The following is a 25,114-nucleotide window of genomic DNA, read 5'->3' on the forward strand; positions in this document are numbered from 1 at the left end:
TGATTGATAATGACGAACCACGCTAGGATAGTAACACTGTAGACTGTCTCACATTAAGTAACAGATAAGTTCCTTCTCGCAGTTACATACATAATCGCGTCGACATAAGAAAATATCATCACAAGCATTTGCGTTGCTTCAGTGACCAGTTCAACCGTTTGCTTTAGTTTGGGTTGAGGTGATGAGGTGGTTTTAGTGACAGGTTGGGGGTCAGGCAGGTTTATCATCCGACAAAATATACTTAACAGGTGATTGACAAGAGGGATGACTTCAGCTTTTCAAACGTCAACTTTCACTTAATGTGCAGCTCCAGCCTTTGGTGTCTACACTTCACAACTTTTGAGATACAATCAAGCATGCCCTTTCTACCAAGATTTCAAAGTCAAAGTCATACAACTTTTGCTGAGAAGTTTGATCAATGTTACACCATTCATGGCCTCGGGGCGGTCGGGTAGCCTAGTGGTTAAAGCGTTCGCTCGTCACGCCGAAGACCCGGGTTCGATTCCCGACATTGGTACAAAGTGTGAAGCCCATTTCTGGTGTCCCCCGCCGTGTTATTGCTGGAATATTGCTAAAAGCGGCGTAACTAAAGATCATAACTTATGACACCATATAAACATGCCAAAACGTCAACACTTTATCTGTTGTTGGAATAAACAGTTTAAGTTACAATGTATTCAGCAACATAGCTGGAAAACTTACATTGCAAGGAGATCAAACAAGGTATACAAGCTTCTATAAATCTCGAGAATGGGGAAGTCAAAAGCATTTATTCACTTATTTGGGGATTATAAATATGGTAACACTAATAACGGGAAGCGGAATGGCCTGTAGTAAATACATCGTACTAATAATGACACAATTAGTATGTTTACGTAGACACAAACACACGTGGTGTGGTGTGGTCTGGTCAGTAACTGACAACCTGCTGATGACAAATGTCAATACACCTGGTCAGTAAACTGACCACTACAATGATCGAACGATGTGTGACGTCTACTACTCATCTAACAGTTGAAACATTTGTACATCAACGCATTCGTTTTCTCTTTGTTTGAGAGGCATTACTTAGAAGTTGACGGATGACAAGGTAGACACAATTTTATGGATAAACTTATCCACACAATTGTGTTTACCTTGTCCTCCGTTTTCTACCAAGGATTTAAGATTGGGAGGCCTCTAAACGTGTAAGTTATTTTCTTTTACAAAAGAATAGGATTTCGATCAAAAGGCTACAGTTAAAATGACAAATACAACGTTTATATCTATAAGGTTATGGTGAATTTCAGGCGAAACAACCACTACTTTGAGAATGGATGTTGAGAGTACGCGATAAAGTGCTTCACCTTGTATACATGTAAATACATTTAATGATACATCTGTTGATTTTGACAGACCAGGCCAAGTCGGACCCAACACAAGCCACTTCTGATAGAGACTATGTTGAGAATGTAGAGGGAAAAGGGCTTCACTTTGAGCAGCTTGTTGTCTTTATATACCGCGATCTGAGACACTATTACGTGGTATTTAGGTAGATATAACAATAGTCTATAGATCTAAACACATTTGAAGATACATCTGTGCGGTTTAAGTTGATTTTGACAGCCCGGGCCAAGTCGGACCGAACACTTCTAACAGGGATTTTCTTAAGGAAATACAGTAAAAATGCTTCACTTTGAGCATCTTGTTTTCTTTAAATACGATGTACCGTGACATTATAAAGTGGTATATAGGTAGATTTAATACTAATGGGGATGTAAACACATTTGAAGATACATCTGTTTGTTAATAGAAGACTTTGACAGCCCAAACCAAGTCGGACCCAACACAAGCCAAACACTTCTGATAGAGAGAATGTAGAGGGAAAAGGGTTTCACTTTGAGCACCGTGTTTGCTACCGCAATATGAGACACTAAAGTTACTTACTTACTTACTTATATTAGAGATTTTACGTGCCCTTTCCGACTCCAGCGTATTTCGCACACGGGCCCGGCCAGGCCATTTAATGTGTTTCCGAAAAGGGAAAAGTTGTTTGGCAACCCAGCAGGGTGGTTTTAGTGAGAATTTTTGGAAATTTTGAGATTTGGAATAAATGCCGAGAGGGTTTGGGAGGAAAACTAAGGGAGCTGGGTATGGTAGTATGTTTGTTTATGTGATTTGGATTTGGTAGTCTATGTCTAAGGCTTTGAATTTTTCTAGTTTATTTTGTGGGTTTAGGATTGCTTCTAGAGTAAGATCCTTATTTAGATTGAGGGTGGTTTGTAGTATACATGTAGTTCGGTAGTGGGCGCAGTGTACGAGTGCGTGTTCTGGGGTTTCTAGTTGTTTGCAGTGTGGGAAGTTTCCTGTTGCGTGTTGTTTTTTTTATTTTGAGGTGGTTATTTAGGTTGGTGTGTCCTGTCTGGAGTTTAGTGATTATTCTGTCGATTTGTTTTGACGGATGTAGAATTTTTTGGTTTGGTAGGGGTATTTTGAGAACTTTTTTTATTTGGCCATTTGAGTTTAGATATAAGTTATGCTATTTTTTGGTGATTTTTTGCTTGTTGACACTTTTAATTTCTGATTTTGAGATTGGTAAGTTTAAGCTTATTTCTAGGATTTAAGGGATAGTTTAGCTGCTTTATCGGCGTTTTCATTGCCGTACATTCCTACGTGGGTGGGGATCCAAATGAATACTATTTGTTTGCCTGCCTTAGATAAGTCGTTTGAGCTTTTTAGTATTTGATTTATTAGTTTAGGGCGGTTTTTGGTGTTTTTGTTGTTTTTAGGGCTTGCAGTCCACTGAGCGAGTCGGTAAGTATTAAGATTTTTTGGTGTTTTTTAGATTGTTGAATATGAAGGGCTGAGGCCATGTCCATTAGTTCGGCCGTGAATATTGATTGATTGTTTGGGAGTCGGAAGGATTGTGTGGCTTTAGTTCGTTGTGTGATGTGGACTCCGAAACCTGTGTGTTTTGAGATCGGATCTGATGACCCGTCTGTGTAAATGTGACACCAATTTGGCCAATTTTCGTGTATGTATGATAGTATGATAGTGATGTTTGGGTCGGTTTGTTTATTTATTGTGCTAGCTAGTGTTATGCCTATTTTGGGTGTTTTAAGTTTTGGGGTGAAGATGTTTGATTGTTAACAGTTTTGTTTAAGATTGTTTATTTGGTGTTCATTTAAGTAATTGATTATTCTTTAAGTAGAGGGTGTTTTCGAGCTACGGCTTAGTTTTTTGGGCTGATATTTTTGTTTATTAGGTTTTGGATTAGGGGGTTTGATTGAGACGCGGCTCAGAAATTTAGGGTGAATTGTTCCCTACGTAGAGTGGCAATTCTCCTCTTAAGGCCTGGAGTGAAGCGTAGGAGGTGCCATGTTGAGTTCGTGTTATTAGTTTTAGAGCCTGATATTGGATTGAGTCTGAGGGATTTGTTTAGGGTGTCGTATATGGCACAGCCGTAGTCTAGTTTGGATCTGTTTAGTGATATATATAGTGAGAGGAGGGTGTCTTTAGAGGCCCCCCAGTTTGAGCCAGTTGGGCATCTTAGCGTATTTAGATCTTTGCTACATATTAGGTTGTTTATGTGAGTGTCCCAGGAGAGATGTTCATCGAAAATTAGTCCTAAGAATTTGGTTTGTTTTAGGAAATGGATTGGTTTGTTGTTTAGCTGGAGTTTTGGGGAGGCGGGTTTCATGTTTTTTGTATAAATACTATTCCTGTTGTTTTTTCCGGGTTAAGGGAGAAGCCCCATTTGTCAGCCCATTGCTGTATTTTGTTTAGAGATTTTTTAAGTAGATTTGGGGCCATTTTAATTCCTACACAATCGTAAAATAACCGAGTGAGTGAGTGAGGAAGTAAGTAAGTAGATATAATACTAGTCTATAAATTTATAGTATGTGTTGTAATTTTAGAAGCGCTTTGACAGTTTTAACACGTGTCGTGTCAGTCCTATGACATTCACTTGCAGGAAACAACCTGTGTTGGTTTAACATGAATTAGTAAAGGTTAATTAGGGATGCCAAACACGTTAGTTAATTAAAGAAGAGTACTCAAAACACTGTCATTTCCTGCCCAGGACATCACATCCCTACACGCTAAGGTCGGTGAGAAACCCTCTCATCAAGGAAAAGACACTGACGTTTCGTTATGAACTCTCGGTATGTAGCTATAATTATCAGTTTATTAGCCTCAGCCTCATAGTGTGTATTTCTAACACAGGATATGTACCAACGCAAAACACTATTAAATGATAACTTCTGCGTGTGTACATGTTACTGTGCAAACATATTCGTCTACGGACATATTGACGTTGATGTATGGACATATTGGCGTATTACATGTTGGTGTATGAATATAATGATGTATGGACATGTTCATGTATGGGCATTTTCATGTATGGGCATGTTCAGGTATAGATATACTGATGTATGGGCATGTTCATGTATAGATATACTGATGTATGGGCATGTTCATGTATAGATATACTGATGTATGGACATCTTCATGTATGGGTATACCGATGTATGAACATGTTCGTGTATGGATATGTTCATGTATGGGTATACTGATGTATGGAAATGTTCATGTATGGATATGTTCATGTATGGGTATACTGATGTATGGACATGTTCATGTATAGATATAATGATGTATGGACATGTTCATGTATAGATATACTGATGTATAGACATGCTCATGTATGGATATGTTCATGTATGGATATACTGATGTATGGGCATGCTCATGTATGGAGTGAGTGAGTGAGTATGGTTTTACGCCGCTTTTTGCAATATTCCAGCAATATCACGGCGGGGGACACCAGAAATGGGCTTCACACATTGTACCCATGTCGAGAATCGAACCCGGGTCTTCGGCGTGATGAGCGAACGCTTTACCCACTAGGCTACCCGACCTCCCTCATGTATGGACATGTTTATGTAGGGACATACTGATGTATGGGCAAGTTTATGTAGGGATATACTGATGCATGGGCATCCATACTGATGTATGGACATCTTCATGTATGGATAGACTGATGTATGGACATGTTCATGTATAGATATACTGACGTATGGGCATGTTCATGTGTGGATATACTGATGTATGGGCAAGTTTATGTAGGGATATACTGATGTATGGGCATGTTCATATATGGATATACTGATGTATGGACATGTTCATCTATGGGCATGTTCATGTATAGATATACTGATGTATGGACATGTTCATGTATAGATATACTGATGTATAGGCATGTTCATGTATGGGTATACTGATGTATGGACATGTTCATGTATAAACATACTGATGTATAGTCATGCTCATGTATGGATATGTTCATGTATGGATATACTGATGTATGGCCATGCTCATGTATGGAGTGAGTGAGTGAGTATGGTTTTACGCCGCTTTTAGCAATATTCCAGCAATATCACGGCGGGGGACACCAGAAATGGGCTTCACACATTTTACCCATTTCGGGAATCGAACCCGAGTCTTTGGCATGATGAGCGAACGCTTTAACCATTAGGCTACCCGACCTCCCTCATGTATGGACATGTTCATGTATGGATATACTGACGTATGGGCATGTTCATATATGGATATACTGATGTATGGACATGTTCATCTATGGGCATGTTCATGTATAGATATACTGATGTATGGACACGTTCTTGTATGAATATACTGATGTATTGACATGTTCATATATGGATAAACTGATGTATGGACATGTTCATGTATGGATATACTGATGTATTGACATGTTCATATATGGATATACTAATGTATGGACATGTTCATGTATGAATAAACTGATGTATGGACATGTTCATGTATGAATATATTGATGTATGGGCATGGTCATGTATGGATATACTGATGTTTGGGCAAGTTTATGTAGGGATATACTGATGTATTGACATGTTCATGTACGGATATACTGATGTATGGACACGTTCATGTATGGATAGACTGATGTATGGACATGTTCATGTATGGATAGACTGATGTATGGACATCTTCATGTGTGGATATACTGATGTATGGACATCTTCATGTGTGGATATACTGATGTATGGACATCTTCATGTATGGATAGACTGATGTATGGACATCTTCATGTGTGGATATACTGACGTATGGACATGTTCATGTATGGATATACTGATGTATGGACATGTTCATATATGGATATACTAATGTATGGACATGTTCATGTATGAATAAACTGATATATGGACATGTTCATGTATGAATATATTGATGTATGGGCATGATCATGTATGGATATACTGATGTTTGGGCAAGTTTATGTAGGGATATACTGATGTATTGACATGTTCATGTACGGATATACTGATGTATGGACATGTTCATGTATGGATAGACTGATGTATGGACATCTTCATGTGTGGATATACTGATGTATGGGCATGTTCATGTGTGGATATACTGATGTATGGACATCTTCATGTGTGGATAGACTGATGTATGGGCATGTTCATGTGTGGATATACTGATGTATGGACATCTTCATGTGTGGATATACTGATGTATGGACATGTTCATGTATAGATATACTGATGTATGGGCATGTTCATGTATGGGTATACTGATGTATGGACATGTTCATGTATAAACATACTGATGTATAGACATGCTCATGTATGGACATGTTCATGTATGGATATACTGATGTATGGCCATGCTCATGTATGGAGTGAGTGAGTGAGTATGGTTTTACGCCGCTTTTAGCAATATTCCAGCAATATCACGGCGGGGGACACCAGAAATGGGCTTCACACATTGTACCCATTTCGGGAATCGAACCCGAGTCTTTGGCGTGATGAGCGAACGCTTTAACCACTAGGCTACCCGACCTCCCTCATGTATGGACATGTTCATGTATGGATATACTGACGTATGGGCATGTTCATATATGGATATACTGATGTATGGACATGTTCATCTATGGGCATGTTCATGTATAGATATACTGATGTATGGACATGTTCATGTATGAATATACTGATGTATTGACATGTTCATATATGGATAAACTGATGTATGGACATGTTCATGTATGGATATACTGATGTATTGACATGTTCATATATGGATATACTAATGTATGGACATGTTCATGTATGAATATACTGATGTATGGACATGTTCATGTATGAATATATTGATGTATGGGCATGATCATGTATGGATATACTGATGTTTGGGCAAGTTTATGTAGGGATATACTGATGTATTACCATGTTCATGTAGGGATATACTGATGTATGGACACGTTCATGTATGGATAGACTGATGTATGGACATGTTCATGTATGGATAGACTGATGTATGGACATCTTCATGTGTGGATATACTGATGTATGGACATCTTCATGTGTGGATATACTGATGTATGGACATCTTCATGTATGGATAGACTGATGTATGGACATCTTCATGTGTGGATATACTGACGTATGGACATGTTCATGTATGGATATACTGATGTATTGACATGTTCATATATGGATATACTAATGTATGGACATGTTCATGTATGAATATACTGATGTATGGACATGTTCATGTATGAATATATTGATGTATGGCCATGATCATGTATGGATATACTGATGTTTGGGCAAGTTTATGTAGGGATATACTGATGTATTGACATGTTCATGTACGGATATACTGATGTATGGACATGTTCATGTATGGATAGACTGATGTATGGACATCTTCATGTGTGGATATACTGATGTATGGGCATGTTCATGTGTGGATATACTGATGTATGGACATCTTCATGTGTGGATAGACTGATGTATGGGCATGTTCATGTGTGGATATACTGATGTATGGACATCTTCATGTGTGGATATACTGACGTATGGGCATGTTCATGTGTGGATATACTGATGTATGGTCATGTTCATGTATGGATAGACTGATGTATGGACATCTTCATGTATGGATAGACTGATGTATGGACATGTTCATGTATAGATATACTGACGTATGGGCATGTTCATGTATGGATATACTGATGTATGGACATCTTCATGTGTTGATATACTGATGTATGGACATCTTCATGTATGGATATACTGTCGTATGGGCAAGTTTATGTATAGATATACTGACGTATTGGCATGTTGATGTGTGGATATACTGATGTATGGACATCTTCATGTATGGATATACTGATGTATGGACATGTTCATGTATGGATAGACTGATGTATGGACATGTTCATGTATAGATATACTGACGTATGGGCATGTTCATGTATGGATATACTGATGTATGGACATCTTCCTGTATGGATAGACTGATATATGGACATGTTCATGTATAGATATACTGACGTATGGGCACCTTCATGTATGGATAGACAGATGTATGGACATGTTCATGTATGGATATACTGACGTATGGACATGTTCATGTATGGATATACTGATGTATGGACATGTTCATGTGTGGATATAGTGATGTATGGACATGTTCATGTATGGATATACTGTCGAATGGGCATGTTCATGTATGGATATACTGATGTATGGACATCTTCATGTGTGGATATACTGATGTATGGACATCTTCATGTATGGATATTCTGTCGAATGGGCAAGTTTATGTAGGGATATACTGATGTATGGGCATGATCATGTATTGAAATACTGATGCATTGACATGTTCATATATGGAAATATTGATGTATTGGCATTTTCATGTGTGGATGTACTGATGCATGGGCATATTCATGTATGGATATACTGATGAATAGAAATCTTCATGTACGGATATAGTGATCTTTCATAAAATGGGTAGGTTGCCCGGCAGGGTAAAGCCAACGGATAAAAACTATATCCGTTTGGATAAAAACTATATCCGTTTGGGTCATGAAATTGAAAATCAATAGAAATCGACAAATAAACATCTGTTAACGAGTTAACCATGTTTTCTAAATGTCATTATGTACCATCGATTATACCAAATACACCGTTTGTAGTGCTTTCAATCTCAAGATACTATCGTTTAATTGTATCTAAATGTTATCGAGTAAAAAGGTGTTGACATCTGTCATATAGTCAAACGTATTTACATTTAGCTTCTTACGCTGGGCTTTATGTGTGAATATTCATGTCGTTTAATGTTGAAATGTTGTATAGCACTTGTATAAGAAACACATTCTTGAGAAAAAATAATTAAGCATTAAGAAGCCAGACACATTGTTAAGATGTTCACTACGTACTCTCTGGGGTTGTTAACTTAATATCCATGGGTAGTGCACTGCACCTCTAATCTGTTCAATCTTACCCGACTGCAGTAAGATATTCTACACATCAATGGTCACATCTAAATTAATAACACAATCGTTTATAAAATTCATAATTTGAAGAATGCCATGCTACAGTTGACTTACTTACTTACTTACTTTGGAGATTTAACGTGCGCTTTCCGACTGATGCGTATTTCGTATTTCGCCCGGCCATTTAATGTGTTTCCGAAAGGGGCGAAAGTGGTGTGTGCAACCCAAGAGGGGGCTTTAGGGGTTGCTTATATAGAATTTGGGAATTTTGAGATTTGGAATAGATGCCGATGGGGTTGGGGAGGAGAACTAAGGAAGCTGGGTATGGTGGATGTTTGTTTGTTTATGTGATTTTGATTTGGTAGATTATTTTGTTTTTAGATGCGTTTTATTTGTTCCGTTTTGATTAAGAATACGCCTAAGGCCTTGAAGTTTTCTAGTTTATTTTGTGGGTTTAGTATTGCTTCTAGAGTTAGAGCCTTGACTGAGGGTAGTTTGTAATGCGGTTCGATGTGTGGTGGTTATTTAGGTTGGTGTGTCCTGTTTGGAGTTTAGTGATTACTTTTTTTTGATGGATGGAGAATTTTTGGTTAGGTTAGTGGTTTCCTGAGTAGTTTTTGGATTTGGCTATTTGAGTTTTTGTGATTTTTTGCATGTTTACACTTTTAATTTCTGATTTTGAGATGGCTACAGTTGAACCACTGATTGCTATATACTAGTATACCATACGCCATCTTCCGAACACACACATTGAAGGCAGGGACAGAGGGCTAAAACCACTAATTACACCTTAAAGCAATACACTGATGATCAGGGGAATGAGGACATAAAGCTGTTACATAAGTACTTGTTGCATAATAACATGTTGAAATTAACATCTGCTCGTTCATGTTAAACAAACATTTAATGTTTTTTATTCGGGAAGTGGATACTTTCGAATGTCAAATGGACTGACACGACACGTGTTAATAACTGTTAAAGCGCTTCCAGCCCTGATAAAATTACTACAAGTACAATTAAAAAGAAATGTGCATCCTTAGAAGTGTCTATGTGCATAACATTAACTGAATAACATCTAAAGTGTCTATATACTCTCAATACAAGCATGTATTTAAAGACATCCAACTAAAGACATACATATTCTTCGTCTAATGTCTTGATTGACACAGGGCACTATTATGCCTTATAGTTTATAATATTGCAATAAATATTCGTGACAATACGCTAATTGGCGTGAAGCATTATATTTTCAAAAAACTCAACACCCTATAATTAGAAATACTCGTACGTTTGTACAGGATTTATCCAGTCAAACAAAAGACACATGTGTATGTGGAAATGCGTTTAGATTGATAAAATATATGTACCAACCTAACACATTACAGAGTCACATCACGTGGTTCCATAAAAAAATTCCGTACAGTAGAGCCACTTTTCCTATCTATCAGAAGTGTTTGGTTAGGCTTAGTCAAAACCAACTAAAACATCACATACGTATCAATGAAAACGTAAAGATATTTAGAAAAATATGTCATCTACCTTAATGCCACCTTTTCGTCACAGATCTTTGTATTTAATCCAAACACGTTGCTTTAAGTGAAGGGATGGCAAAAATTAATGAAAAGAGATGATTCTTCCCACTTGAAGATAATATAGAGCCATAATGAGTGAGTGAGTTGGGTTTAACGCCGCTTTTAACAGTATTCCAGTTATATCGCGGCGTGTCAGCTTAATGTGGGAGGAAAGCCCGAAGTGTTGCAGGTCTCAGACGTTTACCACTACGGTGAAACCCACGAGCACGGGTATGGTGCTGACAAACCTAGAAACATAATCGGGGCGAACCGGGATTCGAACCCACAATCATAGGTTTCTGGCGTGCCCAAGGGACGCAACTGCACAGTGAATCGCGGCGCCTCAGACGACTGGGCCACCCGTGTCCCCTACAGAGCCATAACGGAGTCCGTGCGCCAAAGTGAATATTTTACCATAAGTTTGTTTTGTCTTTCCTTTATTGTTCTGAGAAAATTAGCTTTGTTCATGTTCAATTATTTGAAATACTGTTCTTGTAAACCTCTAGAATCAAACCTTTTGTAGTCCAAAGCGGCGTTTGCATTACTTGTAATTACACAGTAGTTTTGCATGGGCACACATACTACTTAGAACGGTCGTAAATGTTCAGGCCCACTTCAATATGATCTGGGCTGGGAAAAGGGTCCTAACTGGGTAGCCCTTTGTAGACCCTTTCGTATTGGTCCATAGGCTCTGAGTTGGTCCTGAGTGGGCATATATGTATAGCATATATGGGACATAGATGGGTTGTGTCTGTGAATGAATTTTGCATGTATGTTTATCATTGGCAATCCTTTTGTGGCATCACTATATATTTCACATATATTTACTTGTATGTGAAATTTGAGGCATATATTCCATATTTCATGTTTATACGTGTACCATTTTCTATAACCCATTCTATTAATACTGCGCAGGTCTCTTTTAAAGTATATATAATATGTAACTTTTTTTTCGAGCAAATGTTATGATTCAAATTCAAAATTTTCAATACTTAGTAATCTTTTCTCTTTTCTAATTAAAACGGTCTACTTACAGCGGTCCTCTTATTTATCCCATCTCTTTGATGAACAATATAGTTGTGTACGAACAAAATGAATAAACTTCAACATATTTTACAAATGAAATCAATGATCATGAATTCACCACTGTAAATTGGTCGAAATTGTTTGTTATATATGAATAAAACACCCCGTTCTTCACTCTAATAACACAAACATACATGGTAACATTTGTTTCAGTCAGTACAAAGAACAGATACATGTTTGGGTTGTAATTTGTTACTTTACCAACATCATTCATGCATATTGTGACCGTCTTGTTATTTTTTTATACTTAAAGATAATCCATGAAGGATATGATTAAGAAATCAACTCGTAACAGTAGGTCTTAGCTGTTTGAATAAAGGTTTCTCTGAAATAGTAACTGTATCATTTCATGCAAACTCAATTTATATGTATGATGTTACTATACAGTCTCAGTTTTATTGACTTTCTGTTACAAATATGTCACTAGTTTAATGGTTTGGTTGTGTGCTGTATACCGATAACACTAATCTTTCAAGATCTACTTGATCCTAGATCAACGTTATTACATATGTCCCGCATGTAACAGCTGTATATGACTTGTTGCGGTGTCATCTCTGCTTATCATTCATCCATTATCAATATCATTCCATAATTTCCAACATCAAAAGCCATGATTATAGTACTGCCTATATAATACCTTCTTCTAATTGTTCCACCTTGAAATAGGCCTCTCTTATGTTAAAAAACCCTCGTTCTTAATACTTTAGTCTTATAATGCGTGTACCAGCTGTGCACATCAAATCTAACAATCAGGGTGGCTACACAGTAGACCACGTAAAGTTCTCGATTTAATGTTGACTCCGTATTGCCACTGTGGCTAAGGTATGCGTAAACGCTGAAAATTCGCTCATGAGATTGTGCTTATTACTTAAAATAGCACACAAAATAAGTACCTTTTGCAAAAATAGAGCCACAAGGCTCTGTAGCTCACCTGAATAATGAAGTAATTATTTGATAACACATCAACCTTAGTTTGGTTCAAATATACTCTCCCAAAAAAGAAACGCAAAGCCAGATTTGTGCTAGATAGGAAAAAATAATTATACGAGGAACCGTACAAGGTATTGAGACAAAATGTTGTTGAGAGACGACTTGGTGATTGTAGTCATCTCAGTTATCGGTACATAGGAAAAGTCCAAGGTGAAGGTCAGCGTATGTCCCTCGTTGGAATCCATAGCGGCCTGACAATGTCCTGCCCATGGAAGACGAGTATGCGAGTCACATCCTGGGGAATGGTAGCCAACTCGGCCTGCTACGCAAAAACCAACTGTTTCAACGTCTAGGGTTGTGGTTGACGTCGGTGTAGCCGTCTATCCATTTCATCCCACAGGTGCTCTATCGGGAGACCCAGAGGGTCAGGGAAGAACATCAACGTTGTCGTTGTGTCAACAGGCTCTTGTGATCCGTGTTGTATGCGGTCGAGCGTTGTCCTGCTGGAATACACCGTTGCCGTTTGCTACAATTGGGAGGACGCATGGTAGGAGAATTTCGTTGATATGGACCAAACATGTCCTGCCATGATGAGAGATAGCCGCCCACATCATAATGCTACCCCAACCAAACCTGTCCACTTCCTGTACACAGTTTCCGGCCTAACGTCCTCCCCGACGTCTGTAAACCCATGCTCTTCCATTCCCTCGACGGAGGAGAAATCTTGATTCGTCGCTAAACCAACTGATCGGGATTCCCCTGCCTGCAAGCGGCCTATGACGTTGTTTCTTTTCACTTCTGTTATCTTGGTCCGCCATTTTTTCTTTTTTGGCCAAAAATATCCGTTTTGCGTTTCTTTTTTTTAAGAGTATATCTTTATAGCTACAATGGATAAAATTATCATTAAACCGCCCGCATGTTATCAGAAATGAGCGGGCCACTGTAAGTTAATTATATTAGCTATGGTGTCTTTTTACTTGCCGCATACAGTTTCATATTAGGTTAGCAGAAAAAAATTAGGCGAGGCGTATACGGCAACTAAAGACGCCATAACGAATTTATTATGCCGAAAAGTTTACATTATTTGGTGTCTTTAGCGCACAGGAAAACTTTACACTTACAACCGGTCCAAACGACAGGGCCAGTACATACCTTTCCGATACAACTCTTCAATGTAAACATAAATGCTAACAATGGAATAAAAAATATGAACGTTTAAACAAGTATTGCCAGCATTTTATCTGAAATCTGCGGGCAACTGTTACTTGATAGCCTTACACTTACGGTCTGCTATCTATTCTATTGCTGTGTGACGTCATTCGCGGCCATCTTGGATTTTTACTGACGGTATACGTGCTCATATAGGGTTAGTAATTCTACTCTCTGATTGGTCAATCTCACCTTCAAGCATAATAATGCATGATATTGCTTGACAAGAGGCCATTATCACGCTCGTTGTTAGGTGACGTCATATTGATGTTCAATAGTGACGTCATCTGGTTTGTTCTACGACGTTTTCACATTTGTAAAAGTGGGGTAGTGATATTTGTTGTGTGTTGATTACAGTAAATGTTTTAAAAGCGATATTGTTCTTTATTCTTATTTGATAACAAATTCTATCCATTTTAGCTATAATAACGGCAGCGCTTTGTGTCAGAGCATAATCATTTGCAGACGTTAATGGCAGAACTATATTAAATACTGGATTCTCTGAAAATGTTGGTTTTCATTTTGTTTGGATAAATATATCAGCATGCAAGAGTCTTGGATTCTAGTGAGGTACTTATTTGATCTGACAAGTTTTTACTCTGGCGCCCTTGGTTTTGAAGCTGCTCCTATTGTAACGATCGCAAAACAAAATATTTCAGGCAAATGTCTCAGCAAAACTGACAGAAATTTACATCATGAATATTAATATTCGTAACACAATTTGGTTGTGAACACGTTTAGATAATGAACATGTTTGGGCCTTAAACAATTCCAAACATGTGTAGGACATAGACATATGTGGTGATCACAACACGCTGTAATTATCGGATAAGGGAATAAACACGTCTTAACAACAGTGTGACCTATTAAACGTCTTCTGATAAAATTACATTAAGTATCTTGGGGCCAAATCGGACTGAACACAGCCCGCACACATCTGATGGAGACTATGTTAAGAATGTAGAGGGAAAAGGGCTTCACTTTGAGCAACGTGCTTGCTTTAAATAGCAAGATCTGTGACACTTTAAAGTGGTATATAGGTTGATATAATACTAGTCTATATATCTTGCCACGGAGATAACGAATCGCAAATGGGGTGTACCATTGGATAACGAAATGTTATCCATCTTGTTATACGCGGATCATATTGCGTCGTAAGCTCCAAAGGATACATATCTCCAAAATATGTTAGATATTGTAAGTACTTGGTGTTTAAAATGGCGTATTAGTATTAATGATGACAAAACCAAAGTTGTCCATTTTCGGAGGAAATCTGTTGCTAGATCTTGTTATCACTTTTCGTGTGGCATTACTCACATTTCTTATGCTAGCACTCATGGTTATCTATGATTGTGTTTAAACGAATATTTAGACAAACATAAGACCGTGAAAGAATAGTGTAGGTCCCATAGAACAGTGCTATCTCCTCTCTACACTAAGTATATTTATTCTGATGGAACGTCATATGATGTTTTTACGAAGTTGGTTGAACCAGTTTTGTTTACTGGTTCCAGTATATGGGGCTTACATAGTTTGAAAGAAGTTGTTGGGCAAAATAAGGCTGCCAGGATGTTTAAATCAATATACTCCTGTTCTTGCAAGTAGAGGTGATATGGGCTGGTGCTCAGGTTTGGTTACTCAGAAAATAGAATGTTTCAGATATCTTTTTAGACTTAAATCTATGCAGCAAGAGCGTCTGTCTAATATATTTCACCGATGGTCTGGATGTTTTACAACATCTTTGGATAGTAAAATAATGAACCTTTTAAACCAATATAATTGTACTCACATCCTATATTAAAACTTTTTCTTTCAGGATGACGCGGTTAATTGGCACACTTCGCTTTGGACTGATACGGGTAACGTAAATTGAAATAAGTTACGTACTTACAGAAAATATAAGTGTGCACTTTCTGTTGATTTCTATGTTCAAAATATTATGTATAGAGACCACCACCGTTTATTAGCCAAGTTTCGATGTGGAATTTTACCTTTGTTTGTTGAGACAGGCAGTTATTCCAAGCCTTATATACCACTATCGGAAAGGTTATGTAAATATTGCGATTGTGATTTGGTGGAAGATGAATGTCACTTTTTTCTACAATTTAGTTTTTATGAAGATTTACGGTATGATTTATTTTGTGGAGCTGAAGAAAACAACCAAAATTTTATTGTGAAATACGAAGAAGAGAAATATATTTACTTACACTACTGCCTAGAAGTTCATTCCCCTTACACGCATGGGCAACGCGTTACGCACCCAGTGTGCATCGGGTTGGTCACGCGTGTGATACCCGTGTGCAACGCGTTGCACACGGGTGTGCACCCCGTCCGCCACTCGTGTGCAACGCGTGACACACTCATTAGAGGGGGAACAAACTTTTGACCAAAGGAGGACCCGTCTTAAGCTGAACCTGGAGGTGGTAACAAGGAGAGAAAATTTTGTTATCCCGACGAAAAATGATAATACACATGTATTTGCTAATGTCTCCTTTCTTTATGTGATTTTGTGGGAATAACATGAAAACTGTTGTGTTTAAATAGATCTGTCTTGTTTTATACGACCATTGCTTCTAAATCCGATGGTGTTAAGAGAATACATGGTCCTGGAACATGTTATTGCAATTGAAATGCTTTTATTGTGATTTGACATTAACCGTCTGTAGTACGACTTTCAGTGATAATATGTATGAGGTTTGGCGGCGCATTGTTTTTATTGGACCCTAATTACTTTATGATGACTTGGACTCTTTATCTCAGCTCCATAGCAGTGAGGCTGGGAAAGAGCAGCATGTAATTAATGAGGGTGGGTTATATCATTGAGGATACACTTGAGGGAGAGAATACTAATTACCGTACTACAGGAAGAGACCTGTAGACGTAAGCGCGGGGTTGTGTTTTAGCTGGCCGTTCGATAATGGCCGCCAGGAGAAGTGAGCTTTGACTGCGTCATCTAAAATAAATAGTAAGAAACAGCAGTGTTATTTTCACGGGTCTGTTGAATAAACTCCCAGCGCTACGGTCAATGTATCTTCTATTTGATCCTTGATACATCACTTTGGCATTCACAATATATAGTAATTCAACGTACAAAGGAGCACTGATCTAAAGCAATTCCGCGGGAGTAGTTGTTACCTGTGCATTACTGTATTTTCCCAGTGAGTACCCGGATGATATAGCAGAAATCTAGACTTGTTCGCGACCTGTGCTCGCCATTCGTAAGCGCATTTTTATTGAACGTAGAAGGACGTATGGTCACATTGATCAACAAAAATGAAATACAGTTTTGGAAATGTAGGTATATTTGTGGGGAGCATCGGTAATGGTGATGCAGTTTTGGTAAGTCACTTGCTTGGTAATTGTGCGATCTTTGTGTACACTATTTTGACTTGCAACACAAAGTAAATATTTCATCTGAACATTGCTTATTTTACCGTGTGTATATGTTTACATTCAAAATGTAAACATATTTCACTAAGGAAATTTATTAAACGCCTAAATATTCAGTTTATTTTACAAATTAACTGAAAAATATGTCCATCTTTATTAATATGATAATGAATTCCAAATATTTGTTTATGTTTAATATCATCACCAAGTACAGTTCTGTATTGTTGGGCTTCTTTTCTTAGCATAATTAATATATTGTGATGTGTTTAAGCTCTTTTGATCGTCTTTATCATTTTTAGCCTGTCGGTTAAATAAATGAATGGATTATTCAGTCAATTTGTAAAATGACTGAAATATTTAGATATTTAATAAATTGCCTGAGTGAATCATATTTTACACATTGACTGTAACATACACACGCTTACAAAAGAAAATACTTGTGAAAACAACGTCTATCGCGCATCGAAAAACTTCCCAAACAAACGGAAAGGAACAAGAATGATTCTGTTCAAAGCTGCAGCGAATGAATGAAAACAAAATGCAAATATAATTATTACAACCTACCAAAGTTATAATGTATCCGGGAATATCAACATAAAGGAACAATATCCATTGCGTCTGCAGCTGTACAAAAATACTGATTCGATGTCAAATGTCTATGTGAGAATCAAATACTTTAATAATAATTATTTGGAAACAATATTTGGAATATATATGAAATATATTAAAATATTTAAATATATCGTTTTAAACGTTATTTAAATGTATCGAATATTATAACCCGTGTTTGTTTCTTAGCTGATCACTTAGTTTGTTTCAATTGTTTCACATAGCTGCCAAGTTAGCTGAGAAAGCCCACGTGACAACTATTTTTATAATGTCCTCGGTTCTTAAAAACATACATTGAGTTAGATAACAATGAACAACCAGTCAGTGTATTATCGGTTACCCTTTGAACAAAGTACGTTGTTTTTAATCTGTACTTCACGCCATGATATGAGTGTATTGCCTAGGTTTAGTAAACATACCTTCACATGTAAACACTTACTTTTGACATATCCACTGTGCAAGATAACAGTAATTAATCAATCAACGTATTTCCTGTTGATCCTTTGATGTCTGGGAATGATCAGTTGATTTACAAAAAAAGTAAAGCAACTGACCATACATCTCTTGCTGGGCTGCCACGTGCGTATCACATAACTCACATTCCATCTCACTTCAAACCTGGATTTAGATTGAATAATTACCCCAGGTACAAGAAAGACCAAATTTGAACCTTTATAATATGAGTGGTGCTACAACTAAGTATACATGTTATAAATTCATTAACTGAGCAGCAAGTGAATTACGACAAATACACAAGTGTAGGGTTATACCAGAAAATGTGGATGACAACAAGGGAGTAGTAATTGTATCATCCACGCAATCCGAAATCCGCAAATGCTTTCACTCAGGGATACTTTTTTATTATTAAACTGTAACCATCAGGGGTATTTCCAAATAACGACATCCGATGAGCTTTCGCCGTTATTTGTCTGTTTGTTTAGGCTGAAGAAATTAATTACCATGCGCCCTTTGTTGAAATCTTCATAGATCACGGGTAACCAATCAGTTTTCAAAAATGCGTAAGCTTATTTAGCTGTCCCTGCAGACTGGTAGCCCAGTCTCTTGTCACGCTCGGTTGCGTTAACGAGCAAATTGACTCACGGCAGCTAGAAAGCCCAAGCGGAAATCCAAAGGTCGTATTACCTGAAGAATCAACCTTCATTTGTGTTTCTGATATTATCGTATTTTTTGACAGCTATAGTATAATAATAGTATAAGTGCTTCCCCGTGTGCGAGATAGGCTTAAGTCGGAAAGCGCACGTTAAATCTCCGAGGTACCTATCTACTAGTACTTTATTTGCTGTTCTGGTCATACATAAATATATGTAAGTTACGTACATGGGGAGGCTAGATTATTTACAGCTAACAGCAGTATAGTGCAAATATTATGTTTAATAAAAGAAAACGTTGATAGATCTATAACACACTTTTTGTACTATTAAACAAACTGTGGAGTTTTAAGACATTTTCGCTTATTGTAATAACATCTAGCTAACAAATCATGTCTATCTCTGAAATCCACAAGCATAGTTGCTGTCAAACCTAAAAAACATATTCAGGGAGGTCAGTTTTGACTCGCCAAGCACCTTAAGGTGAGTTTATTTTTAAACTGTCAAAAGCGATTGTCCCTTCAATACTAGTATATGGCTGGAAGCTGTTTCTCGGACTGTTATGAGTTATGATGTATTTTATGATATTACTGGGGAATGTTCAAATTAGTTACTGTCATTTAATCCAACGTTCTAACTGTCAACTGTCTCAACAGGACCATAGGTTTGGTTATATATCTCTTCCCTGTCTCTATGTCTTAAGTTGTTAATCGGTAACTGCGGTCCAAATGTTGCAAACTTGACTGATTTAACATATCTTATTGATCATGAACTACTCAGTCAGTCAAGCACCTGTATCAGAAATGTAAAACCAGCCATGTTTCATGTAGTCCCAATATCACTGAAAAATGCCGATGAAACGTGACATATAAATGTACTCACAGACAATATATTTTTCGTGAGAGTGAAGCACAGTTTTATTAAAGTTTTATTAACAATTTCATAAACTATAATAATATTAATATTAAAATTCATCATCACTTGCCAAGTTTATGAAAATGTCCCTATTTGGGAGATGTCACATATAAACAAGGATTCGAACTAAGTTTGATCGTCTTTGACACTGAGGTTTATCCCAAATTGCCAGCAAACTGCAGAAGATTAACAGTGAGTGAGTGAGCATCGTTTCTATGTTTATACAAGAAAAGATGTTATGCCAAAAACGCTCACAGTAGTTAGTGAGTAAACTCACGACCTGTCATGACCTGGTTGAGTGATTTTCTCCAATCAACGTGAAAGGATTACCCACAGAGAAAGAAAGGATTAAAGTCACCCATAAATCTTATCCTAACGTAGTACTCCAACTTCTAAATGCCTCTCAAAGAAGGATTAAAATCCTAAAGATATCCTATCTACGTGGTATAGGTACTCACAACCTCTAATAATAAACTGTTACGTTTGGTATCCCCAGGAATACTCACTATGGTCATTGGGCAAATGTAAAAATCACAAACCCTAACGAGATTCTGTCTACATGGTCACACCCGGTGATTGTGAAGATCTCAAATTCTATCAAGTCAGACAACATGGCTGTTCATATTCATTTACAACATCCTCTTATAATTAGTATAAAAGTGTCCCACACAAAACCTTCTTTTATTTATTCTTTCAAAATACAAAACAGAAAGTGGGGTGTGGGGAAATGGGACATATTCCTACGTGAAATAATGAGACATTAGTAGTGGTGACGGCTATATCATAATTGTACTGTCTAAAGCATAAATTTGGGGAACGAAAAACGTTATATTTGCAATCAAATGGAATGACTCGTGTGGGCAAATGAATATGTTCGCAATCCACAAACAATCATTTTATTAATGGCGAACATTTACCAACCCGCGACAATCGTGTCAACACGGGGGTTCCCCTAGCAATAAACACGCATCTAAATTCACTACTGTTCTACTGTCGGCTGGCCGCAATGGCTAGACGGGACCCTAGTGGAATGGTTCATGCCATAAAAGTCTAACAACCGAACAGTAATTAAGACGGGCCGACCTTGTATTTACGGTCTGGTGAACACAGCACAATGACCGCTCATTAACTCAAATTTCACATCTCACTGTTTTGTTTTATCTCACTATTCATTTGATAATTTTGTCAACTTCACCTGTAACCCGGTCCCGTGTTACACGCGTGGCACACGCGTGTGCAACGGGTTTCACACGCGCTGCACACCCGTTGCACACCCGTGTCCAACGGGTGCTCACCCCGTGTGCAACCTGTTGAGCACCCGTGTCACATGCTTGTTACACGCGTTCTCAACGCGTGTTAGGGGAATGAACTTTTAGGCAGTAGTGTATAATCAGCCTGATAAGTCTATGTAAATACATACATGTATATTCTAGTGTCTTCCTCTAAAACACGAAACCAGCTCTTCCCTAAGTTTATTTCAGAAGCTTCATATAAAGTTGTGTTATTTCAATGTGGTAACTGTACATGTGTGTCTTTGACTTGCAAATACCTGACTTGCATTTGCATGTGTTTGTGGTGGATACGCTCTGACCTGATTCATGAGTATGATTCATTAACACATGCTTATGATATAGTCGGAATGGAATGGAAAAGAAGTAAATTATGGAAATGGTTTTGTTTATTTTGTTTCCTATAAAAAGCGTATTCTTTTACAATGTTAATAGTCGTCCACACATCAAGAACTGTGTAATACAAATACCTAACGACGTAATATTTGTGAAGGACTTCGTTTACCATAGGAAATCTTTAAAAACCGAACGATTTTGTCCAGACTAATTCACATTATATTCAGAATGAAACTTATCACGAAACATTATGGGATACTAGACATGCACAAAACATTAGTTGGTTATGAGGTTTCCTGACGGTCATTTTGGCCGACACATGATAGTGTTTGATTCTGTTCTATCTTATTTGTTGCCGTGAAAATCACCTCAGCTAATGTGTGTACGAGTATTTGTGATTGGAGTCATGACCACAAGATCACCTTACATTTGAAGTCTAAATAAAGTATAGCTATCGGTATTGGTAAAAGGAAAAGAAGCTTTACACTATGATCTTAAATAATGCAGAGTAGCATGTCATGGAAAACGTAACTCAAAATCAGTCAAGGAAAAAAGTAATACAATAAATTGTACCGTACATTTAGCACAACTGTCACAAGATAGCGTGACTATTCTGTCTCGAAAGTGTCGCGATAGTGGCGCGAAAGTGGCGTGAAAGTGGCGCGAAAGTGGCGTGAAAGTGGCGCGAAAGTGGCGTGAAAGTGGCGCGATAGTGCCGTGAAAGTGGCGCGAAAGTGCCGCGATCTTGTAAAATGTTATCGCGAAAATGGCGCGAAAGTGTCTCGAAAGTGGCGCAATAGTTTCGCGTTAATGGCTCAAAGGTGGCGCGATAATTTCGCGTAAGTGCCGCAATAGTGGCGAGAAAATTTCGCGAAATTTTCGCGAAAATAGGGGAAGTTACTTATGAAATGTAGTGTACATACTACGGTCGACGAGAAACCTTCTCATCAAAGAAAACACACAGTCAAGGCACTGATTTTTCTACGAGGACTCTCGGAATGTAGTCGTAATTATCACTTGATTACATTGTTGAATATAAATTTTGATTCAAGCTCAATAAATTGAACAAAACTATACGTTGTGGACATTTCAGATTTACCAAGATATGCATGTTTTGTTTTATTATTCTGCAATCCATTTTTAGTATTAGCCGCTGGCCCGGCCCGGCCCTACTTTTCCTGGCCCGACTTTTAGGCAATCCCCCATATCTGCTTTCTGTGATGATGTTGGCGTTCGGTGATGTCAATGACGTAGCGGATGGCAATACAGCAGTGAGTGTCGTTGAGGGAGGGAGGGGGAGTCCGACACGGGAGTGCTGGTATTGGTGATGATGATGTGGTGTCAGAAACCATCGACTCCACTGACAGTCGCAATGCCTGCATTTCCTTCTTGAGGCTGGCGACTTCAAGCTTCAGTGTGTCGATATCTGCGTCACTGGTATGGTCAGACAGTCCTGTTGTGGTTGAGACATGGCGTGGTGACAATGTGGAGGGAGTCGTTTCAGAAGGTGGAGATGAATCAGAAGTGGGGAGGTAGGAGGAGACGATTCATTCATAGACTGGCTTGCCCTCTTCCAAGAATCAGGAACTATAACAATGTGATGAAGATTGTTTTAGGTCATACAACATACAAGCACTGGTTATAACTAAGCGACAGGCTTTCTGATACTGTCATGCACTTTACAGTTATCTGTGTAGTCTGGTTGATAAGACGAGATCAGTTCTTTACTGCAATAACTATTCATGACAATAATGTGAAAGGAAACCTAAATTCACCTTCTTTGCAGCATTTGTCCTTTTCTTTGTTCGCTCAGATATAAACATTAATGATGAAATATGGTTAGAACATCATTTGCAGATAAACGAGGAAAGTGTAAATTCAATAAAAAACAGTTACCAAGTATAATACTTACAACCATGCATTTATCTTTAAAAAAGAGTAACGTGTACGCTACAAACCTCTCGTTTTCTCTTTCTCACACTGGACGCGCGAATCCCCTGAAATTAAAGAGAAAAAAAACACCTCTATAAATTTATTGTCATATTTCCATAGATGTCTGTAAGTGATCACTTGTTTCTTTGTTTAGTTGGCCAATATATGAAGATACACTCTTCAAAAAAAGAAACGCACAAGTAGTATGTAGTATTGAACCCTGACTACACAAAAAATCCGGTATATAAATTGGATATATGTTACTGGAAAATGTTGGTGGCCTGATATTCGACACACGGTGCGTCAAAACGCAGCCATTGTCGATTTGCAATGTCTTAAACGGCTTTGTTTTCACACGTGTTCAAAAATATCATGGAGGAAAACATTAAAGCAAATGCACGTGCAAGTTATGGCATTTGTAACTCGTGGTAGTGGCTATAAAAGGCAAACATAAGCCAATAATTTGTCATTCAATTGTCAACATTTTTCAAGTTCGAAAATGTCGAGACTCAGCACTGCCGATCGGAACATCGCCATGGGACGTATCCAAAGAGGGGAATCGCAGTATTCTGTCGCACGCCACTTCAACGCCCACCACAGCACCATTTTCCGCCTTTGTGAGCGATACACACAGTTCAATTCCACTGCAGACCGCCCGAGAACCTGCCGAACAAGAGTTACCATCCCTGCACAGGATCGCTACATTCGACTGTTCCACCTACGTCATCGCAATGCCACAGCTATGGAGACTGCAGGACGCATCCCTGGTTTGAGGAGGATATCAGACTAGACTGTCAGGAACCATCTTCGCGAGGCTGGAATCGGACCCAGAAGACCAGTTATCGTCCCTGTTTTGCAACAGATCCATCGACAGTGACGCTTGAGTTGGTGACATACCTTACAGCCTTGCAATTTGAGAAGCTGGGGATGAGTGTGGTTTAGCGATGAATCACGATTTCTTCTTCATCGGCGAGATGGAAGACAACGTGTTTATTGTCGTCGAAATGAGCGTTTTGCCCCACATTGTGTACGTGAATCAAATTTCAACAGGACAACGCTCCACCGAACACAGCTCGTGTCACGGTAGACTACCTGATAATGCCAACATCAACGTCTTGCCCTGGCCGTCGAAATCTCCAGATCTCAACACAATCGAACACCTCTGGGATGAACTCGATCGACGTGAACGTCAACGTCTGATCACGCCGCAGACACTCCCACAACCGGCCAACGCGTTAGAGGCAGAATTCCGCAGGACAGAATTCGGACACTTATCCAGTCAGTGCCGAGGAGATGCAGAGCCGTGATTGCTGCCCGGGTCAGTCACACGAGATAATGAGTTCTGCGCAACCTTATGGCCTTATGTGACATGACAATGAACAGTTTTCAATGCCTTTATACAACGACAACATGTGACTATCGAGC

At 38.3% G+C, this 25,114-nt stretch overlaps 2 protein-coding genes across 2 annotated transcripts in view; one reads left to right on the plus strand and one right to left on the minus strand.

Moving 5' to 3' along the window:
* Positions 1-25,114, plus strand: part of LOC124147819 — a 165,921-nt gene that overhangs the window by 84,565 nt on the left and 56,242 nt on the right. The window lies entirely within an intron of this gene.
* Positions 1-25,114, minus strand: part of LOC124147820 — a 30,837-nt gene that overhangs the window by 5,381 nt on the left and 342 nt on the right. Inside the window, exons 2-3 of the mRNA XM_046518612.2 lie at positions 23,716-23,754; positions 23,025-23,210 (exon numbers count right to left, since the gene is read on the minus strand). Of these exons, the coding sequence (XP_046374568.2) occupies positions 23,025-23,210; positions 23,716-23,754 (225 nt within the window). The remainder of the gene's footprint in view (positions 1-23,024; positions 23,211-23,715; positions 23,755-25,114) is intronic.

Source organism: Haliotis rufescens, unplaced genomic scaffold, assembly GCF_023055435.1.
Source record: "Haliotis rufescens isolate VD_foot unplaced genomic scaffold, xgHalRufe1.0.p SCAF_9, whole genome shotgun sequence".
NCBI classification, from domain to species: Eukaryota; Metazoa; Mollusca; class Gastropoda; order Lepetellida; family Haliotidae; genus Haliotis; species Haliotis rufescens.